Here is a 24,072-nt window from a genome sequence, read left to right as displayed (position 1 = left end):
ATTTTACTTTCCTTTTCAATTGGACTTTTTAAATATATCAGAATCCATGCTTTTTACAACATTGCTAAGTTTAACTTTTTCCATTTAATTTTTAATCTACATGAGTTGTCTTTTCTGGATCTTTTTTCTCCCATGTAACAAATTTTAATTGAGGGCTAACTTACTTAAAGTTACATGAGCAAGAGACAGGCCCAACAGCATAGACGCTCACTTCCCAAGACTGCTCTAGCTCCTCTGCCTCTGAATGTCCAACTTGTCAGCAACAGAGCTCAACACTGAGCCCTTGATATGATGCTAGTTCTTGAGGACACCAGCTGGCTACTTGGTGTTCTTTCACAAGCCTGGATGGCATAGCCTACTGTTTGCCCACCAGGCTATATGGCATAGTCTGTTGCTCACTGGCTACAAACCTGTACAGCAGGTTACTATACAAAAGAACATGAGATTAAATCAAGCACAAGGAAAAGTGAGGCAATCAAGAGACTTGGTAAAGTTGTGTGAGGCTGCTCCCGCTGTAACACTGCATACTCTTTTATAACAAACTTTTTTTCTTATAGAAGTAGGAGCAATACACTCTCACTCTCAAAAACTATAGCATGGTAAATCCATAAGCCAGACAGTAGTCATTTATTAGTAGCCCCAGCCGTGCAAACGCCACACGGAATGGACTGCAGCTGGGAACACAAGCTAACCTAGCCAGATGAGGGAGTGAACTGTGCAAATACGGAGCAGAAACTGGGCAATGGCTTTGATCTTAGCCCTGCTGAAGACACAATGGGACTTCTTCCACGGCGACACAGAGGGAGATGGGACCTTAAAACTCAGTGGTTTAATTCCACAGATGGGAAGCTTTCCACGATCACACCTCCCATGGGGCCTCAGGAAATTCTTTTTCCCTTGGCACCTCAGGAAGCCCACTTCCACCATGAAGTAGGGACACAGAGCACCCCACCAATAACACTGACATAGTCTCAAGCTATCTATTCTTTGAGACTACTTACATGTTCTCAAAGTATCTTTCCAAAAGATTCTTATTGTAACAAAGAGATAGCAGGCTGACACCACATTAACAGAGTGATCAAAGGTGATATCACTAAGCCCAGACAAATCACATCCTGTGCGTTCTGATATGACACATATTACCTTTATGGTATTTCTACCAAAAACACATAACCTGAATCTAACCTTGAAAAACAGCAGGCAAATTAAAATTGAGAAAGATTGTGAAAAATAACTGGCTCCTTTTTTTTATAAATATGATGGTCATGAAACATGAGGACAGACTGAGAAATTTTAAAAATTAAAGGAGACTGCAGATTTAAAATAACTGAATGCAATGTGGTGCTGTCAAGGACATTATTAGGTCAACTGGCAAAATTTGAATAAGTTCTGTAAATTAGATAGTATTGTATCAGTATTAATTTTCTGATTTTGATCATTTTACCCTGGCTATATAAGGGAATTCCTTTTATATGAAACCCACTGAAATTATAAATATATATTCTATATAAAGTTCTCTGCCCACTGTGTAATTCTGGGGCTAGAACCTGAGAGGAACTGCATGTCTAAGTGACCCTTTGCCAGCTGAAGTCTGGATTAGGTTTTGCAAATGAGAAACACTTTTGTGAGATGTTAAGCAAACAAAAAAGACAGTTTCCAAGGCTGAAAGTCATTTTCAAAGAAAGTTTATTTGTCCAATGCTGGCACAAATAATAGTTACACTAATATTAAGAGAAAAAAATAGATGCTTATTTCAGCCCCTGCCCCACCCCCACCCCCACCCCCTTTTCCCTTTTTCTAAAAAGACACATACACCCAGCAGTGTCTTCAGGTGGTGTGGGACCTGAGCTGTTTTTCCCAAGCCCGGCAAAAAGCCGGGTCCTCTGCTCAGCCCGGCTCTGGGGCAGAATCACCAGTTACAGATCTTGTGTTTGCCAGGGGTCCTATTGCTGACGTCATCCTTCTCTGGGCGCTGAGATTTCTTTCCATTGCCCACGACCCGTGGGACATCTTGCAAAATAATTTCTTCGATGTCACTCTCATCAGAAAACTGCACGAGATAAAGGGAAGAAGAAAATGCAGGATGGCCACGGGGATAAGATGGGGGCTTGGAAGAAAGTAGGGAGACACTGCTCCTCAAGCTCCTTGGAAAGAACTATGGCAGATCAGGCTGCTCTTGCTTTGGGCTGTGGATGCTCTTTCACAATGTGGGGAAAGGAAGGGATGTCTTTTCAATGCTTTGGACTCATTAAGAACACACAAGAGCTGCACAACAAACCCAACGGATTATAGAGTAAAAGCCAAGGGTCGGGGGATAGATGCTACCAAGAACCAAGCCGTGACTGCCCACAACTTCTGAATGGCAGGGCGACAGCATTGGCCATCCCAGGGAGCCCCTCTTCTGCCTGAGAAAGTGACAGGATGTGGGAGCTCTTCATGCCTGGGGGGCGGAGGGCAGTGAGGAGGCTCTGGTGATGGTGGAGGAAAATGAGCATCTGAGCTCTAAACATTACGATGGCTCAAGCCTGAGAGACACAAGGCCATCAGGACATTCTCCGTGAGAGGAATGGCCTTGAATATTTAGAACAAAGTGTCTAAATCCTCCCACTGTATGCTGTCGCCCACTGTGATGTGTCTGATGCCACTGCAATACCCGCCCCGTGGGAAGAAGTCCACTGGCACGGGGCCTGTGTGGGGTCCTCAAGAGTGAAGGAAGGGGGGGGGCCCCTGTGGGATGAGCCAGAGGGAGAAGAGACCAGCTACCGAGGAAGGCAGGCAGCGAGCCTGGGCCAGGCTCCATCAGAGGCAGGAAAGGGGAGAAACAACCTACCGAGGAGCTGCTTGTGTCATAAACCAAAAGGTTTTCTATTGTTAACATGGACACAGGAAGCACTTGAAAGCGGCCCTGTCTGCACAGTGAGGTCAGTTCCAACGTCCCGCTGGGGCCAAGGCTGACACTCGCTGGACCCTCCCGCAGGCCCACCCCACGCCCCCAGACTTGGAGCTGGTCCTTTAGGGAACTAACTGCAGGGCAACCTGCCAGAGTCCCGCACCCTACCTGAGGCTTCCCTTCCGTCGTGGCAGCCTGCGGTGGCGCGGCGCCGGGCAGGGGCACACTGGCCCCTTCTGCAACCTTCTTCGCCTGCTCCCACTCCTCCCGGCTCATCACCAGCACTCGCCTCACTGCAAGGCAACCAGAGGGAAAAGCCCAGGGAGTGAAGGCCGCGACCTTCTGTGAGGTCCAGGCTCCAGTGCGGACAGAGGGAGTCCAGAGAGGGTCAAAGGCAGAGGAAGGGCGACCGAAAAGACCAGGGCGAGGAGAGGGAGAAGCCCCCGGCGACGTGTGCCTCAGGGAGAGGCCTTGGGCATCCCGACAATGTAGCCGCACCTCACAGCACGGCTGGGCGGGTGGCTCAGGGAGCCCCTTCCTTTGGCCTCGCTCAGCTGGGACATGAACTGCAAGACAGACGGGCAGGCACCCCCTCCCTCACCACGTCACTGAGACAGGGAGGGATCTAGATGGGACTCAGCACAGGAGGGCTGCAGGCCAGACGTGCTCTCTGCACACTCCATGCAGGAAGGGAGCTGAGCAGTGACGTGCGTTATCTATGGCTCCCGGTGACCTGGCAAATGAGGTGCATGTCCAGGCCTCAGGAATCAGCAAGAAGGAGGGAGCTAAGCTCGGCTTCCTAGGAGTCAAATGTCTGAGGGCAGGATAGACTCTTGGAGCTACAAAAGCCCTTGGCTCCCTGATTCAATCCTTCAGGGAATATTTCAGTGCCTACAATGTACCAGGCAAAGTTCCTCACCCCTCAGTCATCATCTTCTCCAGATACCTCATTTTACAACAGAGGAACAGAAACCCTTCACACAAGGACAAGTAGGTAAGTAACAAGTGACAGAGCCCGAACTGGACCTGAGGACTCCTGAGACCATCAGCACTTCTCTAAAGACTCAGTCTGGTGGATTCTGATGGACCAGCAGGCCTGAAATAAGCTGTGGACTGGATGAACTTCTGCGGGATCCATTAACAGCATGGGCTTGCACACTGCACAGGCCTAGGCTCACATGCCAGGGCAGCCACAGGCTGGCTTTGGAAAGACACAACTCTCTGTTTCATATTCTTTAAGTAAGCCTGGGCTAGAAAATGCAACTGAAGCCAGAAGCCAATGACCTTTCCACTGGTAGTTTTTAGAAAATCTTAAAAGAATTGGAGTTGATTTAGTTGTTTTGAGAAGAAAATGCTCAATTTGTCATTGTAACCTGTTAGATAGAAAGTGACAACTTGAATGGATGCATTCATTCCAGTTAACCATAACGCTTAGCTTCATTTCTATGATGCCCTTTAAACCAACGAGCTAAATTTCTGTCTAAGTTTCTTTGCTGAAAAGGAAAAAGAACTTTCCTGTAAAACCAAAAGGAGTAATGTGGCCCAAAGATGACCTGGGGAGATCCGAGGCAGCCTGCTGTGAGGGTTCATTGTCAATCTCTGAGGCTGTCATCCTCTGTCTCAAGGTTGGCAGGGAAACCACACCTTCCCCTATTCTTTTGTTACAAAAACTTATGTTTGGTAGACTGTGTGTTACAGGAAACTATATTTGTCAAAATGTTCGTTGTCGCTGAACCTAGCGGAAACTGAGATGATAGTTAACCCGGTGACCACAAGCCCTTGGTCTGGCGCTAATGAACTCAAGCAGCGTAAGAGGCCGTGCGGATACACTTCCTGCTGGGCAATGGCTAAAGGCAGTTCTTTCTGGGGAAAAAGTATTCTACAAATAACAAAACAAACAATAACTCCAGCACATTAGCTTCAAAGACATAACCCAGAATCAATTCTCCATGACACGGTTCTGTGATCTTGAACGAGTAACTGAAGGTCTCAGAGGCTTAGCTTCCACATCTGTAAGGGTGGGTGCAGTTATGCAGATGCCTTACCTCATGGGCTGGGGGAGGGAATCGCTGCTCTACCCCCAGGGTTAGCCAAGCTTAAGAGGGACACCCTCTCAGTGTCTCCCTACACTTTCCTACCCTCTCCTACCCACAGAACTAGCCAAGCAGAGTCACTGCAACACCCCCTGGGCCATGTTTCAGCTGGGAGAGGGTCAGGAATGCTGACTTCCTTTTTCTCTCAGACCCTCTCCCCCCACCAGTGACTGGGTTTGGAAAGCAGCTGGACTGTCCCCACAGCTGCCTGTTTAAGCCACCAGCTTAGGGTCTTCTCTGCAGACCCAGACCATGGCAAATATGGGCAAGATCTGGATTTGGGAGGCTGCAAATCCAGAGGGAGGCCCCACCTGGCCTCAGCAATCAATCCAGCTCTGTCAGGAAGCTGATGCCTTAGGCATCACTGGGCCCTGTCACCAATAACAGAGCAAGGCTTTGATCTCGGTGTACCTGGTCACCTGGTTTAGTCACTGTCAGTTCAGTACCTGGAAGAGGAGAGGTAGGAGTGGGCTCCCCACAACCTCCAAGAGTTGAACAATTCAATGACAAAACAAGGGCTACAATAAACGTCACTCAAATTCTATCTTGCTCCCCATATCTCTGCCATTCCAGGAATGGGAAAGGAGGACTGTTCTCCCCAAGGCACAGTAATGAGCTGTCCAATCAGAAAACCCAAAGGAACTCAAAGGGCATTTCTAGGACCTGGAGGAATCTGGGCTGCAGAAGGGCTACCCCACTGGTCCAGACCACTCACCAGTATAAGGGCGGGTACGTGAGCCGTTGTAAGGAGCCCGGGAGCTCCCCTCCAAAGGATCTTTGTCTGACAAGTCCCAGTTGTCCTCTGACTGGGGTCGTAACCTGGCTGGAGCTCGCGGAGGCTTGGGAGCTGCATGCTGCCCAGAATCTCTCTTCAAGTTCTGTTCAGAACTGAATGGGACCACAGTGACATGGAGGAGGAGAGATGAAGCATGGAAAGGAAAACTTTCAAAGGCACACTTCACTAATTACAAGCATGTTAGGTTTTCCCAGAGGCTTCCCACTCCCTCCCTTGGGCCCAGCAGGCAGCCAGAAGTCTCCCTAGGGTGTAGCAGCCAAGCCAGCTCCTCTCTTTGGACATGAGGACCCAGTCCTTCCAGTGTGGCAACCTGGGCTTGGGGAAGAGGTGAGTCAGGAGAGTGGACGTTTGTCTTGCTGGGAGCAAAGGACCTCAGTCTCTTTTGGGAGCTCCGGTTGGACCCTACCTGAGGCATCTCCAACTCATTGCCCCCCAACCGCCTCAGCCCCTCACTTGTCTCTGCCCCTCTCCTTCCTGGAGAAGCCTGTGGGGAGCCCAGAACAGAGCTGCCTGAGGCCCGGAGCCGAACCACAAACCCAGTGACAGTGCAGAGTCGGCGGCTCACCTGATCAAAGGCACTTGAGAATCTGGGGTCCTGAAATTGCCCTGGGCTCTAGTGGTCACCCTAAGGGTGGGCACCTGGGCACGGCCAGGGTCATTGATGCCATAGTAATGTGGAATTAACACGGGGGGTTCTCCCAGGTTGGATGGCAATGCCTTGTGTTGGGTCGAGGTCTTTGACTGGACCTCTTTGGTGACCAGACGGCTCTCTCGGCTTTTGACTAGAAACAAAGACAAGAATGAGGTTCAGTGAATGCCCATCTGGCTTCTCACGCCAGAGCGGATACGGAAAGAGGCCCCGACACACCGGAAATGGATAGGTCACTCTGTTGTAAGATACCACAGTAGCCAACTTAGGAATGTGTTCCACGGCCGGCCAGATTCAGGGCAGGGACCCACAGTTTTATCAGAGACCAGGAGAGTGGCTGGTATTCCAGGGCCATGTCATCATTCCAGGAGACACATAGGAGTCAGCAGATCTAAAGAGGAGCCCAGTGGGTCTGCCACTCACTCCCTTACTCTCCACCTCCCCCCACACATTATCCACACCCCTTCCTCAGCTTTGCAGGAAGACCCTGTGGTCACCAGAAGTCCCCAGAGGACCACATGGGCCATGAAGATCCACACTTTCCTCCTGGGACTAGGCCTGTGGCTTCAGTGCTAAAGGCAGGCAGTTAGGCACAACCCTCATTTTCCAATGGCATCAGGACTCATTGGAGAGAGAGGGATCCAAAATCAGCATTTCTCTTTCACAGAGAGAGGAGATAAAGCTCATCACAGGGAGTTGGAGTAAAGACTGTTGACGAAGCCTATGTGGACTGAGTAACAGTGTACAATGACTTTCTTACTGTATGTGGTTCAGGGTCAAACGCTGAAAGACACTGATCTCAGAGAGCTCGGTTACTCAGAATGGACCTTCCAGGAAAGTGTGAAGTGAAGAGAAGGGGAAGAAAACGTGCTGAGAGGAATTAATAACAATAAAAGCTGCAGTGCGAGGCACAGACACCAGCTGAGCACTTTACTTACAATGTCCTTTAGCCCAGACGCCTTCAGAGAGGACTGTTTCCCAACTTTACTGAGGCCTCCAGAGATTCAGAGCCTCGATCAAGGCCCACGATTCCATGGAAGCGAGAGGCAGATACAAACCCAGGATGTTGGTCGCCCCAAATCTAGGCCTCTTGCCACTGCCTTTCTACATCCCACAGCTTTGCCCCAAAACAAAAGCAGCACAGTGTGAGCAGAGACAGGAGGTGAGCATTTATACAGCTCCGCGTGGTCCCTAGAGAGAGGGCTTGTGGGCAAGTGCTGGCAAGGAGGTCTACAAAGTGCTATGAAAACAGTGTCACCTCACAGTGACCTGCGCTGGAGAAGGCAGGACCTCAGGACCAGGGAAAGAAGAGAGGTGGGGTTGGGGGGTGGACTCTCACTCTTGCTTCAGGACTACAGGGCCAGGGCTGCAGGGGAGGGTGGCGCCTGGAAGAGCAGGACGCCTTTCCCTTCTCTTGGAAGCGGGGACTAGGAGGGGCTTCCGTCACCTTCCCTAACTGCCTGTCCCCTCTCTCCTCAGAGCTCCCACCACCCTGTATTTGGCTCCATCCCATCACTAGTCCCCACTGGTTTCCTAGCTAACGTGGCAGGTCCTGGCACACATCAACCTCAGTAAACAGCACTCAATGAATGAGTGGAATGAGTGAGCATTAGAGGCACAGGGCTGAGAACTTAAATTGAAGTGTGAAAGGCGGCTTAGCAACCAGGACTAATACCCTTCTGCGATTTCTGTGCAAGACTAACAACTGTCCTTTCCTTAGAAACGTTAAGGCCAAAAATTTGAACTCCACAGGACAGAGTTTCCCCTATTTGGATACAATTTTACCATCTTCGCCTACCAACTGTTGTGTTATCTTTTTGACACTTTTACATAAAATGTCATCCCTTTTACACATAAAACACCCATTTTGTACTTGTCCAAGTAAATGTCCGTGAGCTTACGGATGGCTGTTAGCACTGGGGAGGCTCCTGAAATTAGGAAGACAAGTTCCCTTGCTCCTGAAGTTCCTTGAGGATAGAGACTGGACGGTCCTTGCCCACCTCCTTGAATCTTCCACAAGAACCACCCGGCCTTCCCTTGTAGTGAGCCTCAGGGGCAAAGAAGCAGCTGAGACCCCAGGCAAGGAACAGGGCTGAGCTAAGGAAGGATTCGTCCTCAGGCAGAACTGGCCCAGCCACTCACCAACCCCTGGTCAGAACAGAGTGTCCATTGACTGCTGTTTGCCTCTGCCTGCAGCCCAGCTCCCAGGCCCGGGTCACAGAGCCAGGCACCCGGGGAGCTGCTCCCTCTGAGCACGAAGTTCACCCGCAGTCAGAGTAAGCAAAGCTGTGCAGAGCTAAGCTGCCCAGGAAAGAGCAGATCTCAGCAGGAGAGTTCCGCTGCCCACAAGCTCTGGCTGGCTCTCCTCTGCAAACATCAGGGACCCAGGTGCCCACCCCACCCCACCCCAGCCCTGACTCTGTTTCCCCCACAGAAATCTTCAGACTGAGTCACCGTGAGGACCCAACCATCTCACCCTTACAGCCACCCACCTCATGTGCAAACAAAGCCAGGCCCTCCCAGGTGACAGCCCCTGGGCAAGCCCTTTCCTCAGCTTACCTGAAACCTTCCTCCCTGGCTGGGCCACTGAGGCCTTGTTCTGTTCCGCCTCCTCTCCGCCGGGGGCTTTTCTGACCAGCTTTTCCCTCGGACTCAGAAAACGAGGAGACTTCTCTTCCCTCCTCACCGGCTGTACTTTCTCGTGGTAGCTCAGAGTCACAGTGGGCATTACCCTCGCATCCTAGAGAGACAGAAGATCCCCTTTGGAGACAGGGCTCCCCTGCAGCCCCTTCCCTAAGCCTTTAAACCTGCTGCTGGCCCGGGAGCCACTGTGGTCAGTGCCAGGCGCTCCCAGGGCCAGGGAGAGCTGAGTGTCAGAGCAGGGCCAGCAGCAGCTTCACCCGCTGCTGAAAGTGCGCTGGTTTAGGGCCTGGGGGCCCCGCAAAACTCGCACAGCAAGAGGACAGAAAGGGGCTGTGCACAATGCCCCAACCACAGCGCCGGGGCTCAGCCGGGCCGTGCCTTTCCACCAGCAGACTGAATCCAGCACCGGAGACCCTGCCTTGCTCCTTTTTGTCCCCCAGGCACTATCCTTATGCCAGACACCTTGTCCTCTGTGACTAACAACGTTTGAAAAACTACTGCGAAAAACAAATGCCAGGTCCCCTCTGAGACCTACTGAAAGCTGCTTGGGCTTTTCACATCTACCCAGAGCCCGCGGGAGCTCCGGCTTGGGAGGCATCTAAGTCCAGCATGAGCGTTCATTCAAGGTTAGAGAGAAATGTTCTAATCAAGCCTGAACTTAGGGCCAGCGTCAGCTTCAGCAGGAGCTGAAAAGAGTCAAAGATTAGAGCAGCGCCACTAAAGTAAACTAGGAGCCCGTTTTTGTTCTCATCTTAGTCCACACAGATAGTATTTTCAAGGACAGGATGCCCGGCTCCTTTAGTGACCAGGTGTGCTTTTATTAAATAACAGATTCCATTGCTGCCTTTAACGCTAATATGCATGCTCTGGTTAAACACGGGCACGAGGGAGCGACAGCACTCAAATCCCAATTTGTACCACACAGAGCTTTCAGGCCCTGCTCATCCACAGCCACCTGCTGAGTGTGTGTGGCCACGTGTGCCACCGATGATGGACACTTAGCCCAAGGGACACACCCAGAGGCCAGACTGAGCCAATTCAATTCCCTTTGTCAGAAATAGAGACCCAGAAGAAAGTAACCAATGAGCAGAGAGCACGGAGAGGTCAGGAAACAGGGGGCACCTCAAGTGACCATTGGAGGAAACAGAGCAAAGCGACCACACTGCCACCGAGACCTGGGGGCAGAAGCCTCGTGGGTTTATATTCCTAGACACCAAAGGTGCCCCTGCTTGAACAAATAAGACGAACAAGCTTAGAATGTAAGGAACGATCGTGCCTTGTCAGCTTAAGAACTTACTTTCTTTACCCCCTTGCTTACCCTTCTGTCTGGAATGGTGTGATGCAGAGCTCGCTTGATTCGCTTCAGCAAGTTGCGTTTTCCCTTCGGAGCTTCCAGAACTTTCTCCCGTTCGTCCAAGGAGTCCTCCAGCTCTGCAGCACATGGCAATCAACAAGGTCAGTCTGGTGCCCAGAACCTGTGTTCCCACAGCCCCACAGCACCCACCTGGCTCATGCTCACCCCGTGTGCTCGGGCTCCCGCCCGTGAGCTCAGGGACACTGTCCCAGTGTCCATCCCTGGGTCACAAATTGTTGTTTCTGTTCCTGGGCACCACCACCTCAGACCCCTGCCCACATTCAGGATTCCCTTCCCTTCCAGTCTGGACCTCTGAGATCTGGGCTCACTCCTGATCCCAGAAAAAACTCGGGGCTCCAGGCTTTTGTCAGGCACTTGAGTCCTGGCAGCAGCTTGTTCCCTGACTCCATTCTGATCCAAGCTCCCAGGCCCTGTCACTGCCAACTCCAGCCAATACTGGCGCCACCTGACGCCCTCTTCCCAAAGCTATGTCAAATTCTGTCCCCTTTAAGGGGATAAAATAGTGCACAGGATAGATGGCTCCATGCTCTCTTCAGCTTTACTGTTGAGATCAGGTGCTCTCCCTCCAGTTGCAGTAACATCTGGATCACAGGGTTCAAAAGCCACATACATTCCCTGGCCCCACCCTCCAGAGTCTGGTTCCATAGGTCTGGGGAAGGGCTCTGCAATCTCCATTTTAACTTGCCCAGATGATGCTGATAGAGGTGAGCCACAGAACACACCTTAAGAAGTACCGACCCAGAGTGTAACACAATTAGGAATTACAAGGAAAATGCTACCAAGGGCCTATCCAGGGTGAGACAGGGAGCACGGAGAACAGCTCTTCAGGTCCAGTGGGGAGAGAGAGGGGAGACCCTCCAGTTAGAGCTGGACCAGCCCTTTGATGCACTCAAGGGACATTTACTGACAAGTAACATGAGTGTGAACAGGCCAGTGCTGGGTGCCGGGGACACAGAAGAAAACACTCAAGAAAGTCACAGTGGAGGGTGGTCAACTCCAACTTGGCTGTATGTCTGAATCACCTGGGCCCCATCCCAAGCTAATTTCATCAGAGTCTCTGAGGGTGGGCCCCAGGCCTTAATATTTATTTTGTAAACTCCCAGATCTTCTAGCAAACAGCCAAGCCTGAGAACCAACTGTTCTGGAGCATTGGTTCTCCCAGTGTGAGCCACAGCACCGGCTGCACCTGGCAACTCACTAGAAACGCAGATTCTCAGATCCCGCTCCAGCCCGACCGAGCACACCTTCTGGAGGTGGAGCTCAGCAGCCTAGGAGTAGGGGGACCTGCTTCTCACTGCACACCCTTCTGCCTTCAGGCCCTAGTTCCCTTCACCCAGGTTCAGGTGGCCAGGCACAATTAAGGAGCTACAATCTGATCAATGGAGAGGGCTGCAAATCTGTTCTCAGCCTTGGGACACCGGGGAAGAAAATGAGGGCCTGCCTCCCTTGGAAGAGCCCTTCTCCGTGTCCACAGCCTTCGGGCCCCCACAGCTCCCTGAGGAGAAGGAGCATTTAGTGCCTCCAATGCCCAGGACCCATCTGAGACTTAGAGAAAAGGTGGGACTGCATGTGGGCGCTAGTCGGAAAAAGTGAGCCCTCTAGTCATCTTTCCCAGCAACAGGTGGGATGGAGCGGTGGTCACAACCACGGGATCTGGAGGCAGAAGGAGCAGAGTTCACAGGCCAGCCCTGCCCCTCTCTAGCTGAGCTCCCCTTGGCCAGTCCTTGAACCTCTCTCGGCCTCAGTGTCCTCACCTCACAAATGAGGATGTTAATGCCCATCCCACATTGAAACCATGGGGATCAGGTAATGAGACCAGGAACCTGAAGTGCTTGGCGAAGCACATGGCACATATCCAGCCCCCACCCTGGGAAGCTCAGGGCCATAGGAACAGTGCCTCTCTGAACTGGTTGCAAGACTGGGAAAGAAATGTGGAGCCTCAAGGCAGGACATGGGAGGAGACTGTGGGATTGCAAGAAAAGGCAGAGGGGTAGCTCTAGGGATAGGACAGGGGAGGCAGGGTGGAGTAAAAGGGGCCAGTTTCATAAGAAGCTGGTCAAGGTCTCCAAGCAAGAGCACCGCCCTGTCTTATGGCCTGCCTTTACATGCTAGCACCTGCACTCCATTACACACTCACACACTCACATGCACACACACCCCAGCACACCAGAGCCCCCCAAAAACGAGTGATATTCCAAACCTGCCACAGTCACATAGGTTCGGGGTGAACTTGCTATACATTGGGAACAGGCAAAGGTCCATGGGCTAAACCACAGGCAAGGTGAATTAGAAAGAACGGGTTCATGGGCTCTGCTCCATCGATCACTTCCCCCAGGATCCTTTCCTTTCCCCACTTCTCCACCTCCCTCCAGAGAAGACCAGGCCAGGCAAGAAACCCTGCTGCTACAAGGAGGAGCCCTGTCTGTCCCAGAAGCAAAGGTCTTCTTACCCTCCCTCGCCCAGCCAGAGAGCCTGACCCCATACACCTTCACCCCCATCCTATATATCGAGTGGTGTGGGGCAGGAAAGAGAAGAAGCCAGGACAACCGCCAGGCATGACACAGACCATCCCATGCAGACTTACCCTCCTCCTTCCTGTGACACACCGTCTGGCTCTGCAAAGATGAAAACGAGAGCGGGTTACAGCCAGCAGGGACCTCTGCTCAAGGAGTCACTCTGCCTAGCACCGTGAAGAAGGGACAGCCACTGCTTCCACACGCCCCCCTTACAACTGGAGGGCGCTCACAGTACACCGGCCCAAACCCACACACCTGCTGCCTTCCGTATGTGAGGGGATGGCACCGAGGCTGAATGGCAGCAATCTGAATGGAACCATGCTTTATTTTCCCATGGTGGGGAGGCAAGACTGGTTGAAGGTCGGAGCCCCATGGAAACAGAGTGGGACAGGCACACAGTCAGTACTCTTGGTACAATGGGTGGAAACAGCCAGGGCCAGGTAGGTGCCCATCCTGTACTGTGGACATCTGAGCTGAGTGCCCCCTAGGTGGATGGAGGCATAATGGGGACAGTCACTGAATTATCTGCTCAAACCCCCTTTCCAGAAAGTGCTGCTTCTCCTTCTGTCCACGTGGACAGGGCAGCCACATGTGACAGTGTGGCCCCACGCCACAGACAAAGCTGGCTGTCCAGGTCTGGGCAGAGAATCCTGGACTGCATATGTGTGGAGGCAAGAGCTGTCGGCACCCCACTGCTCTTGGGTTGGGGTTTCTTGGTTTGTGTGTGTCCTTCTTTGTTTTGTCATGTGTAACACATAAGGAATGGAAGCTGGTCCTCAGAGTCACAATTGAAAACTAGAAGTAGATGTGGAGAAAGGAGCAAACAGGCAGCAGAGGGAAGCTCCTGACCGTGTTCCTGTCTCTGGTCCCAGGTTCCTCCCACACCCAGCTGCTCCCTACCTGGAGCTCTGGGAGACGCCCTGTTGACAAACACAACGGATTCCCTCTCCTGCTTAATTTGAGTGGCTTCCTATTACCTTCTGGCTAATGGCTCATCCAACTCTTTCTTGCTTTGCTAACTCTATTCCAGACACTATTAAAGAGATTACTCACCTCCTAGGCTTCCCTACAGCTATAGCTACCCATGAGACACAGCTGAGACCAACAGAATAGAAGCAGAAGTCTCAGGATTTGACCTTTTCATTAACTTTCCCAACTGGATATGGTTCTGATAGTTGGGGCCATGGCAGCCATCCTGCAACTATGAGCGTCAAACACGAGAAAACTAAACATTCGGAAGATGATAAAAAGAGACCCAGAGTCTGAGTTGCTGATGTATAATTTTGCTGCAAAATTGAGGCCAGCAACAGTCACCGCTATTGGTGTGACAATACAGAAATACAAAACACACCCTAGGGGTCTATTGTGCTCTGTTTAGCCAATACATTCCTAACTGAAATATTTACAAACATGGGTTCTGGTAACATAAGGAAGAAACCTCTGGACCAGACCACAATGGCCACAGCAGTGAAGAGCCTCGTGTTGTGGGGGTGAACAGTGAAAAGAAAAGCAGCGGGAAGAGGGTAGGAATGTTACCTGGGTGAGGCATGGCTGGGAGGACAGAAAAGCAGAAACAGCAAGGGGTGCAGGTACACAAAGAGGGGGCTAGACAGTGGCAGTGGGTGCTCAGCCCATGGAAGCCGTGTGCAGGGCGCTATCAGAACCATGGCGAGGACCTGAGGCCATGCGGGGGACATCTGGGGAAAGATGCCCTTCGGCAGGGACCTGGGGCTCAGAAGGGCAGGTGAGCCTGGATGGGGCAGAGAATCGTGAGCAGTAGGTGAAGAGGCACTGGGCCAGGTCTCGGAGACGGAGCTTAGTGAGTGCCTGTCATCACACGAGTGTATCTGACCACCGCATCAGAGGCTGTTAACTCATGAAAAGGCTGCTGGTTAAGAAATTATGTCTGAGAACACAGTGCACACAGGCTTTGCGTTCCCCTGCCAGGCTAGGGTTGATCTCACCCCTGGTACTATCCATGCCCTGTGTGGACTCCAGTAAGGCACTTGGCTTTTCCCGCCCTGTTCATAATCTGCCAAATGAATGATAAATAAATACATAAAGCCATAAAAGTACTGAAAGAAAACAGGAATTTTCTTCTAATCTCAAAATGGCCATAAACACAAGATTAATAATTTGAAAACTTTGACTACATAAACATTATTCAAAGTGTATGGCCAAGGTCCTGTTAAACAGCATTGAAAGACCAATAGAAAACTGGAAAATGGTCACAACAGGACAACAGTTTGGGTTAATTTCCATGCCTGATGCGAACTCAGGAATTGGTAAGGAAATCAATAGAGAAACAGGCAAAAGATGTGAAACTAGGCAAAGGATGTGAACAGACTTCATAGAAAAAAAATGGCTTTTTTAATGTGAAGCTGGTGAAACGCCCAGCGGTGGAAACACTTTACTGCTGACTATTAGCCACGAAGCTCTTTCTCAACAACCTTGCAGAGGAGAGACAGAAGGACAGCATGATTACTGACTGCCAAAGGCCCTTCCTTGACGTGGAGCTAATTATCGGTGACACAGACCACACATAACTGGACTGTGCTGACACATCCAGTGGTGACCAGTGCCACCTCCAACCAGCTCACGAGAGCAGATTGGACACAAATCTCCAATTCCATATTTGTTGACCTCAAGTGGTAGCATGAAGTCGGCCATGGTGGGACTATTGATACCACAGAAAGTAACAAATGCTGCAAATCAAAGATTTTCTACTTCCATAGAGCCAGGTGTGAAATACTTGCCACCCACCACAGGATCCATCCCACATATCTTCAAGTCCCATAGGTCGTCACACTTTCTAAGAGTTGTTTTGAACTGGGTTGGAGTCAAAAGGAGGGCAAGGGCTGGAACAGGAGACACAGCTGTGTGCATTTTGAAAAGATCCCAGGCAAATGTGACACTGCACACACGCATATCAGCAGCCTCACTGAGCCCCCCAAGAACCCCATTCTATCCTTTTAGGTGTTGGCGGAAGGTCTGAAAACATAGGACCTGATGTTTTTCAACTTTCCCAAAACCACAGAGCAAAAATGAGAGGCTTGGTTAGACGCCAACATGGTTTTGGGCAGGCTCTGGGAAGAAGGGCCTGGGGGATCAGCTCACCTCAATTTCCACCTTCTCCCTCAGGGCTGGAATCTCCTCCTGTGCCTGTCGCTCCTTGAACTCATCCTGCAGAGGCCTGAGGCTCTGAAAAGGCCAGGGCATAATTTAATTTACATGGAGATCTAATCATGATTTGGTCTTTTACATCCTGAGCTGTGGCAGAGGGCACACCTTACCCTCCCACAAACGCCAGCCTGCCCTCCTTAGATATCCCCACACCTGGAACATCCCCACGAGCCCATGTTCCCCTTCACCGGGGTCTCCTGAGAGCTCAGGCCGCGCACGGGACGAGCAGGTTCCAGGGGAGAGCGGAAGACAACCTGTCTTACAGTGCTTTTCACAGTCACTCTAACTGGAATCTTAACTGAGGTTTTCCCTCAGAATTTAAAAAACACACCAACAAAACAATTATCCAACTACTCTGAAAACTTTGTATCCAGTTTGGCTCCTATACTTTCATAAAAGTAAAATAATAAACTGTCAGGCGAGAGGAGACAGCAGTGAGACACACAGGCATGAGCACGTAAGCAATCCTTGGGGGAAAGACAAAAACGAAAAGGGGTGTCCCAGTTCAGGAGAATGTGGCCCAAGTTCAAAGGAAAGCACCGACGGTAGAAGTCATGTCTTCATTTATCAACACTCAGAATTTGCTAACCGGAAGCAACCCTTTGACCCTTGATGAGGCGGATTCTGAACAACCCCAAATTCAAATCGATACCTGTCTACCGGTGTCCAGTGAGGCAGCGCCGTGTCGGGGAGGGAGGGCGCCGGGGAGTTTAGCTGAGCTCAGGAAGGGGGCCTGGGAGCTGGGGGTTAGGAGCATGAGGTCCCTATGGTGAAGCAGCATCTTACTTTCCACAAACCACCCCTGACCACTCTGGGGAAACGTTTAGGAGGGGAGGGGCGGGTCACTACAGAAAACTATAACCGCCCCTCCCCCCCAGAATTGTTAATACTGCATTATGGCAAATATTTTCTGAGAAACTTCTAGGGCCCCTTGTCCATGCAGGTCACCATGGAGACCCATAGAACATCCGTCTCAGAGTCCCCACTGTTTGGACTTGGAGTGGCCAAGTTTTACCTGAACCTTCATGTCCCTTGAGGCTGGAGATCATGCCTCTCCTGTCTTTCTATCCTCACAATGCCTGGCACTGTTGATGCTCAATAAACGTGTGCTGAGAGCATGAATGGTGAAGGAATACATGAAGGAATGAGTGAGACAAGTTTATGTACTTTCATTTTATAAATATTTACTGAGAACCTCTTTTGGGCTGGGTTCTGAAGCTTTCACAATAGGACCCATGCTTTGTCCTCGAAAAGCTGAGTGAACTGTAAGAAGTTAAAATTCACATTCAAGTGCCTTTCCAGGGTGCTGAATAATGCAGGAAAGTTCAACTCCCTGCTCTACTTCTGGCCTGACAGGTCTGGCAAAATAATGGCATTTTCCTTTCCAGACTGCCTAAAGTCATTTGCCACATCTGTGAAGATGCCCCCTGAGCTCGGCCTCCCAGCTCCTGGAGACCAGCCAGTACTTAGGCCTGTGGGACACATGTGCACCCCAGGTCTCCGGGGCTGCCCACAACCGAGCCTCCTGGCGTGTGTTCCCCATGCTCACCTGAGGCAGCCACTGCTTCTCCAACAGGGCTTTCAGCTCCTCTTTGGCCGAATTTAGCTCAGACCGCAGTTCTTCCACTGCCGCCTCAATGGACTTTTCCTGTTCCTTCCCTTTTTTTGTGGGATCTGTGAAAATAGCGGGTGACCAGTTTAAGTGACAACGTCAGTAGAGTGTAGTTCCTACCCTACGTCGTCAATCACGCACCTCGGTCTGAGACAGCTTTGCCCCTTACATTGCACATTGACCTTGGGCAATGACCTAACCTCTCTGACCCTCAGTTTCCCAAACTGGGAAATGGACATAATAATAGCACCTGACTCAGAGGGTTGTTGTGAGGATAAAATGGGATCGTGCAAAGTCCTAGCACAATGACTGGCATGATGCTTCATAACTGTGAACTGTTACCGTCATTTACAATAACTCTTTTGACTGTACTGACACATAGAAATGTGAATGCAAAACTCCTAGAGTAACTGAAGCACAATACGAACTAGCGTGTACACATTGATTATTAATACAAAGAACATACCTCTGTATCCTGACTGCAATCAGAGAGGAATTTAAAGTAATGAAAATAATTGTAGTTTTAAGGCCACATGTTTCAATAATATCATTTAAGCATATAGTTTTACATTTCAAGTGAAAGAAAGGCATCATGCATTATGAATGAACAGTTAGGCCAAGGTTGCTTTAAGTGTGTACTTCAAATTTTTTAAGTTAAAATCAGGTTCAGAATGAATTATAAAAGAACTTTCTAACTAAACCACATTCTGATAGAGCGCTAAGGTTAAGGGTTAGTGCAAAAGACACCAATTGTACATTTGTTACTTTTTCAAGTATATTTACAACTATTCCAGAGATGACACTATTATTAAAATTCTAAGCCTTTCTTTGAAACAACATATGACTTTTCTCAGGCTGTACCTTTTCCAAACAACCAATTACTACATGCACTAGAAATTGATTTGGGTTAATAAGTGATTTGAGGTGAGTATGGAATAGGAGAGCTGAGAAAGGAATCAAAACAGTCACGAACGTTAATGGAGCAACGTTGCTTTACAGACATTTCTTCCCTCTCCTTGCAGCACTTTGCATTAAGGAAATAAGAAGGGATATGCACAGAGAGTTACATACAAGAATGTTGATCATCGTGTGATTTATAACAGGGACATTTTTGGGTAACCCACATATATTATGAAATAATTCAATTGAGAAATAAATTAGAATAGCCATTTGTTGGGATATTATTCAGCCACTAAGAATGGTGTTTACAAACCTGATTTAATGACATTGGAAATGTGATATATATTCATTGAAAATAAGCAAAGTCAATACTGCATACAGTATACTTTATATATGTATACAGAAAATTAATGACAGAGAACACACCGAAATATTACCTGCAGGTGTATCGGCCATGACTTTTATTCTCTCTTTTCTACCTTCTTGCATTTAAATTTTCTATATCAACAGCACCTTTTTTCAATTTTTTGATTGTGGCAAAATACATGTAATGTAAAGTTTGCCATCTACACTGTTTTTAAGTGTACAGTTCAGTGGTATTAAATACATTCATAATGTTGAGCAAACGATACCAACACCCATCCCCGTAACTCTTTTCCTCTTGTGAAACACAAACTCTATACCCATTAAACAAACTTCTCATTCCCCCTCCCACCAACCCCTGCTTTCCATTCTACTTTCCGTTTCTGTGAATTTGACTACACTCGGTACCTCATACAAGTAAAATCATTACAGTGTTTGTCCCTTTGTGACTGACTTGTTTCACTTAGCATAATGTCCTCCAGGTTCATCCATGCTTAGCAGATGCCCCAATTTCCTTTCTTTTTAAGGCTGAATAATATTCCATTGTATGTAGAGACCACATTTGGTTATCCATTCCTCTTTCAATGGACATTTGGGTTGTTTCCAAGTTTTAGCTACTGTAAATAATGCTGCTATAAACATGAGTATACAAATATCTTTAAAGAAATATCTTTTTATCAAAAATATTTAAGAAAAGGGAAAATTTGTTTTTCTTTAGAAGCCTCCAAGGCAGAAAGAACCAAGAGTAATTAAACATACAATAAATGCCAGTAACTAAGTAAATGGTGCTGTTTTGAAACTCTAAGTCTCTTCTTTGAAAAGAAATTAAAATGAGGGAAAATAAGAAGACAGTTTTATTACGGGATTTTTCAATCTTTGTATTATATTAATATTTTCATGCCTATATGCTATGTTTTAACAGCTATTTCTTACTGAACCTCAAAAAGGGATATAAAGCATGCACATCTCTCTGTGGAGTAAACACAGAGCTTTACTAACCATTTTGGAATTTGAAACCATAAAATTACAGTGATTATGTCATAATGAGCTTATGTACAGAATAAAGTCAAAGACCTGGTCTGATTGCTCATTAACCCCCTTTATGCTCATTCCGGGTCCGAATCAGAGAACAGCAGATTCACAGAAGGCTGGGGGGAAGGACCCTTCAAATTCACTCTGTCTAACTGCCCCACTCGTAGTGAGAGCCGCTGAGACTCAGAGTGGGAAGCGCTGGCGGCAACTGAAAGGGGCAAAGCTAAGACTGGCGCCTGCCCGTGTGACTGCCAGCTCCTTCTCCCTACGCACATGGTCGGAAACCCTCCCAGCCCATTGGGATCCCCCATGATGGGTGCTGGGATCATCCCACCCTCAACCGGAGGTGAGGCTGTGAGGGCAGCTCTGGTGATGTGCGTGCCCCCCACCCACTGAGCTCCAGTCAGGGCCCCCCCTTCCGCAGACTCAGAAGGGCCACCTGGACTCACCACCCTGCACCATACCTTCGTGCCTCTGCTTAATGTGGGTCTGGAGAAAGGTGGTGTTGGGGAACGATACATCACAATGATGACACTGCAGAGAGGAAGCATGGGAAGTGCAGGGTTAAATCACCTGAGTCCACCTGGGACTCTCCCTGTATCCAAACTCCCGTTACTGGGGACCCCTGGGCTGCTTCAGATCCAAGAAGTTTCATTTACTGAGTAAGGAGTGATGTCCACCCCACCCCACCCCCACTGTATATGTAGCGTGGCAGGGAATATCTTCCAAGGTGTCACATTCCAAATTTCACGCCCTTCCCCTCATCCCATTCTTCCCTGCTTCCCCGTTCCCACCCCCAGCAGGGCACTCAGAAACCAGGCAGCTAAAGTGGGACAGTCACCACTGCGTTCGGAATAAAACCCACGCCCTACCTCGACGTTCAGGCCCTTGGGACCGGGCTCTGCTAGCCTCTCCTGCCACGTGTCCTGCCCAAACCCCAGCTCAGGTAGGCCAAAGCTGTCACCCTGAGCACCCTTCTCACACTGCTCGTAACATTCCTCCACCAAGCTGTGCTGAGCATTCAAGGCTCTTTTAAACACCACCTTCTGTCCCACCTACCCTCAAACTATGAAATTCTTGAAAACATGCCCCAGCAGGACTTGTGCCTACATCCTCAGAGCCTGGAACCAGGCTTGGTCACCATGACAAGTTATTACAGGGCACTGGTCCCAAACCACAGTTTCCATGTAAATACATGCAAATGCTCAAATCCTGCTCTGGCTAATGAATTGTCACTTGGTTGAACAATGGAGATCTTTTTCCAGAATGAGACTGACTCTACCCGTCTCTTGGCACACATGGATCACACACACACACACACACACACACACACACACTCACACACACTGTATAACCTGAACTGACATCCTCAGGCACTCAGGCCCTCTGGCCATGAGCAGCATCTCCAAAATCTGCTCCTAACTAGTGACTATGGCCCACAGTGGCCTCAGGGCCCTGGGTGTGGTGCTGTCCAGGTGACCTGATAGCTGGGCGCCCACCCCGCCCACTCTCCTTCCCCTGTTGATATTCCTCACCACATAATAGCTCTGGACACTCATCTTGTGAATAAGTTCCTCCAAGTTAGTGATTGTCTTTTCATCCCAGTGTCTTTGCTCCCGGGCCACCTTCAGCTCTTCAGCGAGGCGTTTCAGCTCCTCCTGAACACGCTCCTGCTGGTCCAGGCTGGCCCACAGCTGTGCCTGCAGCTGGGCACCGCTGGTGGTCAAGCAGTCCTGGCAGTGCAGCAGGTACTCGATCATTAGCTGGGCAAGGCGCAATGCCTTGAGCAGCCCCGGGTCCAGAAGCCCCTTCCACTGGCTGAGTCCCATGTGATCCAACTTGCCGAGGGTGATGCTAGTGATATACTCTTGCAGGGTTGCCAAATCCACCTCCTGGATCACACGGTCCACATCCAGGGCCCTGATGCGCTTCCAGTCCATTTTATCATAGCGAATCCGGAACTTGAAGGGAGGGCCTCTATAGGTCCCAAAGACGGGACGATGGCGGCCCTGAGCAGCAGGAGCGGATAATCTCATGACCGAGGAAGCGCTGGGCAGAGCCCAGGAACTGCAGCTAGCAAAAAAGCTCAGATAGGGCCTGGGAAATGAGAAGAGAGTCCAAGTTAGGCAAGGTACATGGGCTGCACGTGCCGTACACCTGGCCAGCAGGAGCCTAAGTCGGGGAAGTGAGGGGTCTGAACAGCAGCTGGAGGGTGAGTGCTATGCACTCATGTGGCCAGAGCCATGGAAAGCAAGAGTGTGGGCTTTACAGTCACTCAGCTGTGGATTCAGATCCTCAGTCTTGGGCAAATCGCTTCACACCTTTAAGCCTCTGAGGTGTATTGGGAATCACGGGACTCATCTTGCATGTTGGTGGTTACAAATGAGGCAGGGGAAGCGCCCAGCCTAGTGCCTGGCACATAGTAGGTTCTCAGTGAATACCCCAAGCCCAAGTCCATTACCAGAGTTTTTTGTTGGGGGAAACTGTCAGTTGTATTAGTGGGTCCTTCTGCAACCTTACATTGACCTCAGGATAAAGTCCAACAACTTGCCACGGGTGGCAGAGCCACCGGAGGTCCACCACTGCCCTCTTCTGCATCTCTCATTATAGGATCATGCCGGACAGGGGTAGGCTCCCTTTCCCAGTTTTCCGGGCTGTAGGGTGTCACCACATGACTATGTTCTCTCCCGTGGGGTGTAAGTGAAATGATGCCCAGCACCGCGGGGGTGGGGAGGAGGGGTGCTCAAGACAGGGCCGTGTCTCTGTGCTCAGACTGTGCTCAGTCCACGACGGCCTTTTGTCTCAAACCCAATGGTTTAGTGAAAAGAGCTCCAGTTTTTTGTCAAAGACTCAGAGTCTACTCTCTACTTTCTTGGTAGACATAGAAATTGTTCTCTCTCTTTGAAAAGTGACTTGACAAAACAACAGGAATTTTAACTTAATATTCCACTACTAAGAATTACAATTCTACAGATAAACTCATACAAGTGTGCAAAGGTGCTTGTGCAAAAATTGTCATTTCAGTGCTGCTTGTAATAGCAAAGGATAAGAAAAAGTACACGAAAGCAAAGTACAAAGAGAATAGAGGAACAAGTTGTATCTCTATACAATGCAATACTATCAGCTATCGATGAGCCCGAGGCGGCTTTACATGGACTATAGAGAGTAACATAGAAATATATATACACATACATATGAAAATATATGTGTACATACACTTCTGATTCTGTTTAAATGATATATCAATATAGTCACATTTAATAACTTGCAAAAATAACGGATAAGTATTTCTCACATATATATCTCTATATCTGCATATATAGAGATATAATAGAAAAGATATATATATCGTATGAGAATAGCTGTCTATGTGGGAGGAGGTAATTGGATGTGTGAAAAACGAATGAAATAAATGAATAGATGGATGGTTCATGGGTGGATGATATAGGAATGATACATATTTGTTATTCCTGTATAATCAAAATTAAATAAAATATATGAATTTATGACTCACTATATATAATTCCATTAGCATAGACTATTTTAGAAAAACAGGCCAGCTGTTAGCAGTAGTTACCTCGGCATGAGAATGGCAGTTAGGGGACCTTTCTTTCCCACCTTCTACCATCGATACTATTCAGAATGTTTTGCATCACCATCTATTACTTTTATAAATTTTAAGGAAAAAAATAGTTTCTAACCTTGAGGAACTTAGAATCTGAGGCAGTAAGAAGCACATATGACTCTACTTAAGCTCTTTCTAGATCAGGTTTTCAGACTTTTAAGTGCAACAGAAAGAGAAGAGGAAGGTCACTGACATCATGAAGGGGACAGGCCTTGAGGAAACGGTAGTGGTGGGTTTGCAAAGAGGGGAAGCACCTCCAGGAAAGGGCCCGACCTCACTAAGGCCCTGTCTTCATTTGGGAAAGGGGATGACAGGCTTGCCCCCCCCCCCCCAGGGTGCCGTGGGAACTGAGGACAGGCAGAGGGACTGCACTCACGACTAATACTGGCTGCAGT

General features: G+C 49.3%; 1 protein-coding gene across 1 annotated transcript; it reads right to left on the bottom strand.

The window, feature by feature from the left end:
- Positions 1-1,909: 1,909 nt before the first annotated feature.
- LOC308567504 (cilium assembly protein DZIP1L-like) lies at positions 1,910-22,088 on the bottom strand (the record flags this gene model as incomplete). Its single annotated transcript, XM_081159144.1, has 11 exons — positions 1,910-2,050; positions 3,059-3,183; positions 5,699-5,871; positions 6,345-6,561; positions 8,988-9,168; positions 10,390-10,502; positions 13,031-13,061; positions 16,080-16,163; positions 17,695-17,819; positions 20,517-20,586; positions 21,588-22,088. 11 exons carry the CDS (start codon positions 22,086-22,088, stop codon positions 1,910-1,912), a joined length of 1,761 nt encoding a protein of 586 aa, XP_081015270.1.
- Positions 22,089-24,072: the final 1,984 nt, after the last annotated feature.

Source organism: Miniopterus schreibersii, assembly GCF_964146895.1.
Source record: "Miniopterus schreibersii genome assembly, chromosome: 15".
Taxonomy (NCBI): domain Eukaryota; kingdom Metazoa; phylum Chordata; class Mammalia; order Chiroptera; family Miniopteridae; genus Miniopterus; species Miniopterus schreibersii.
Note: the sequence above shows the minus strand (reverse complement) of the source record. Positions and strands in the feature narration are given on the sequence as shown.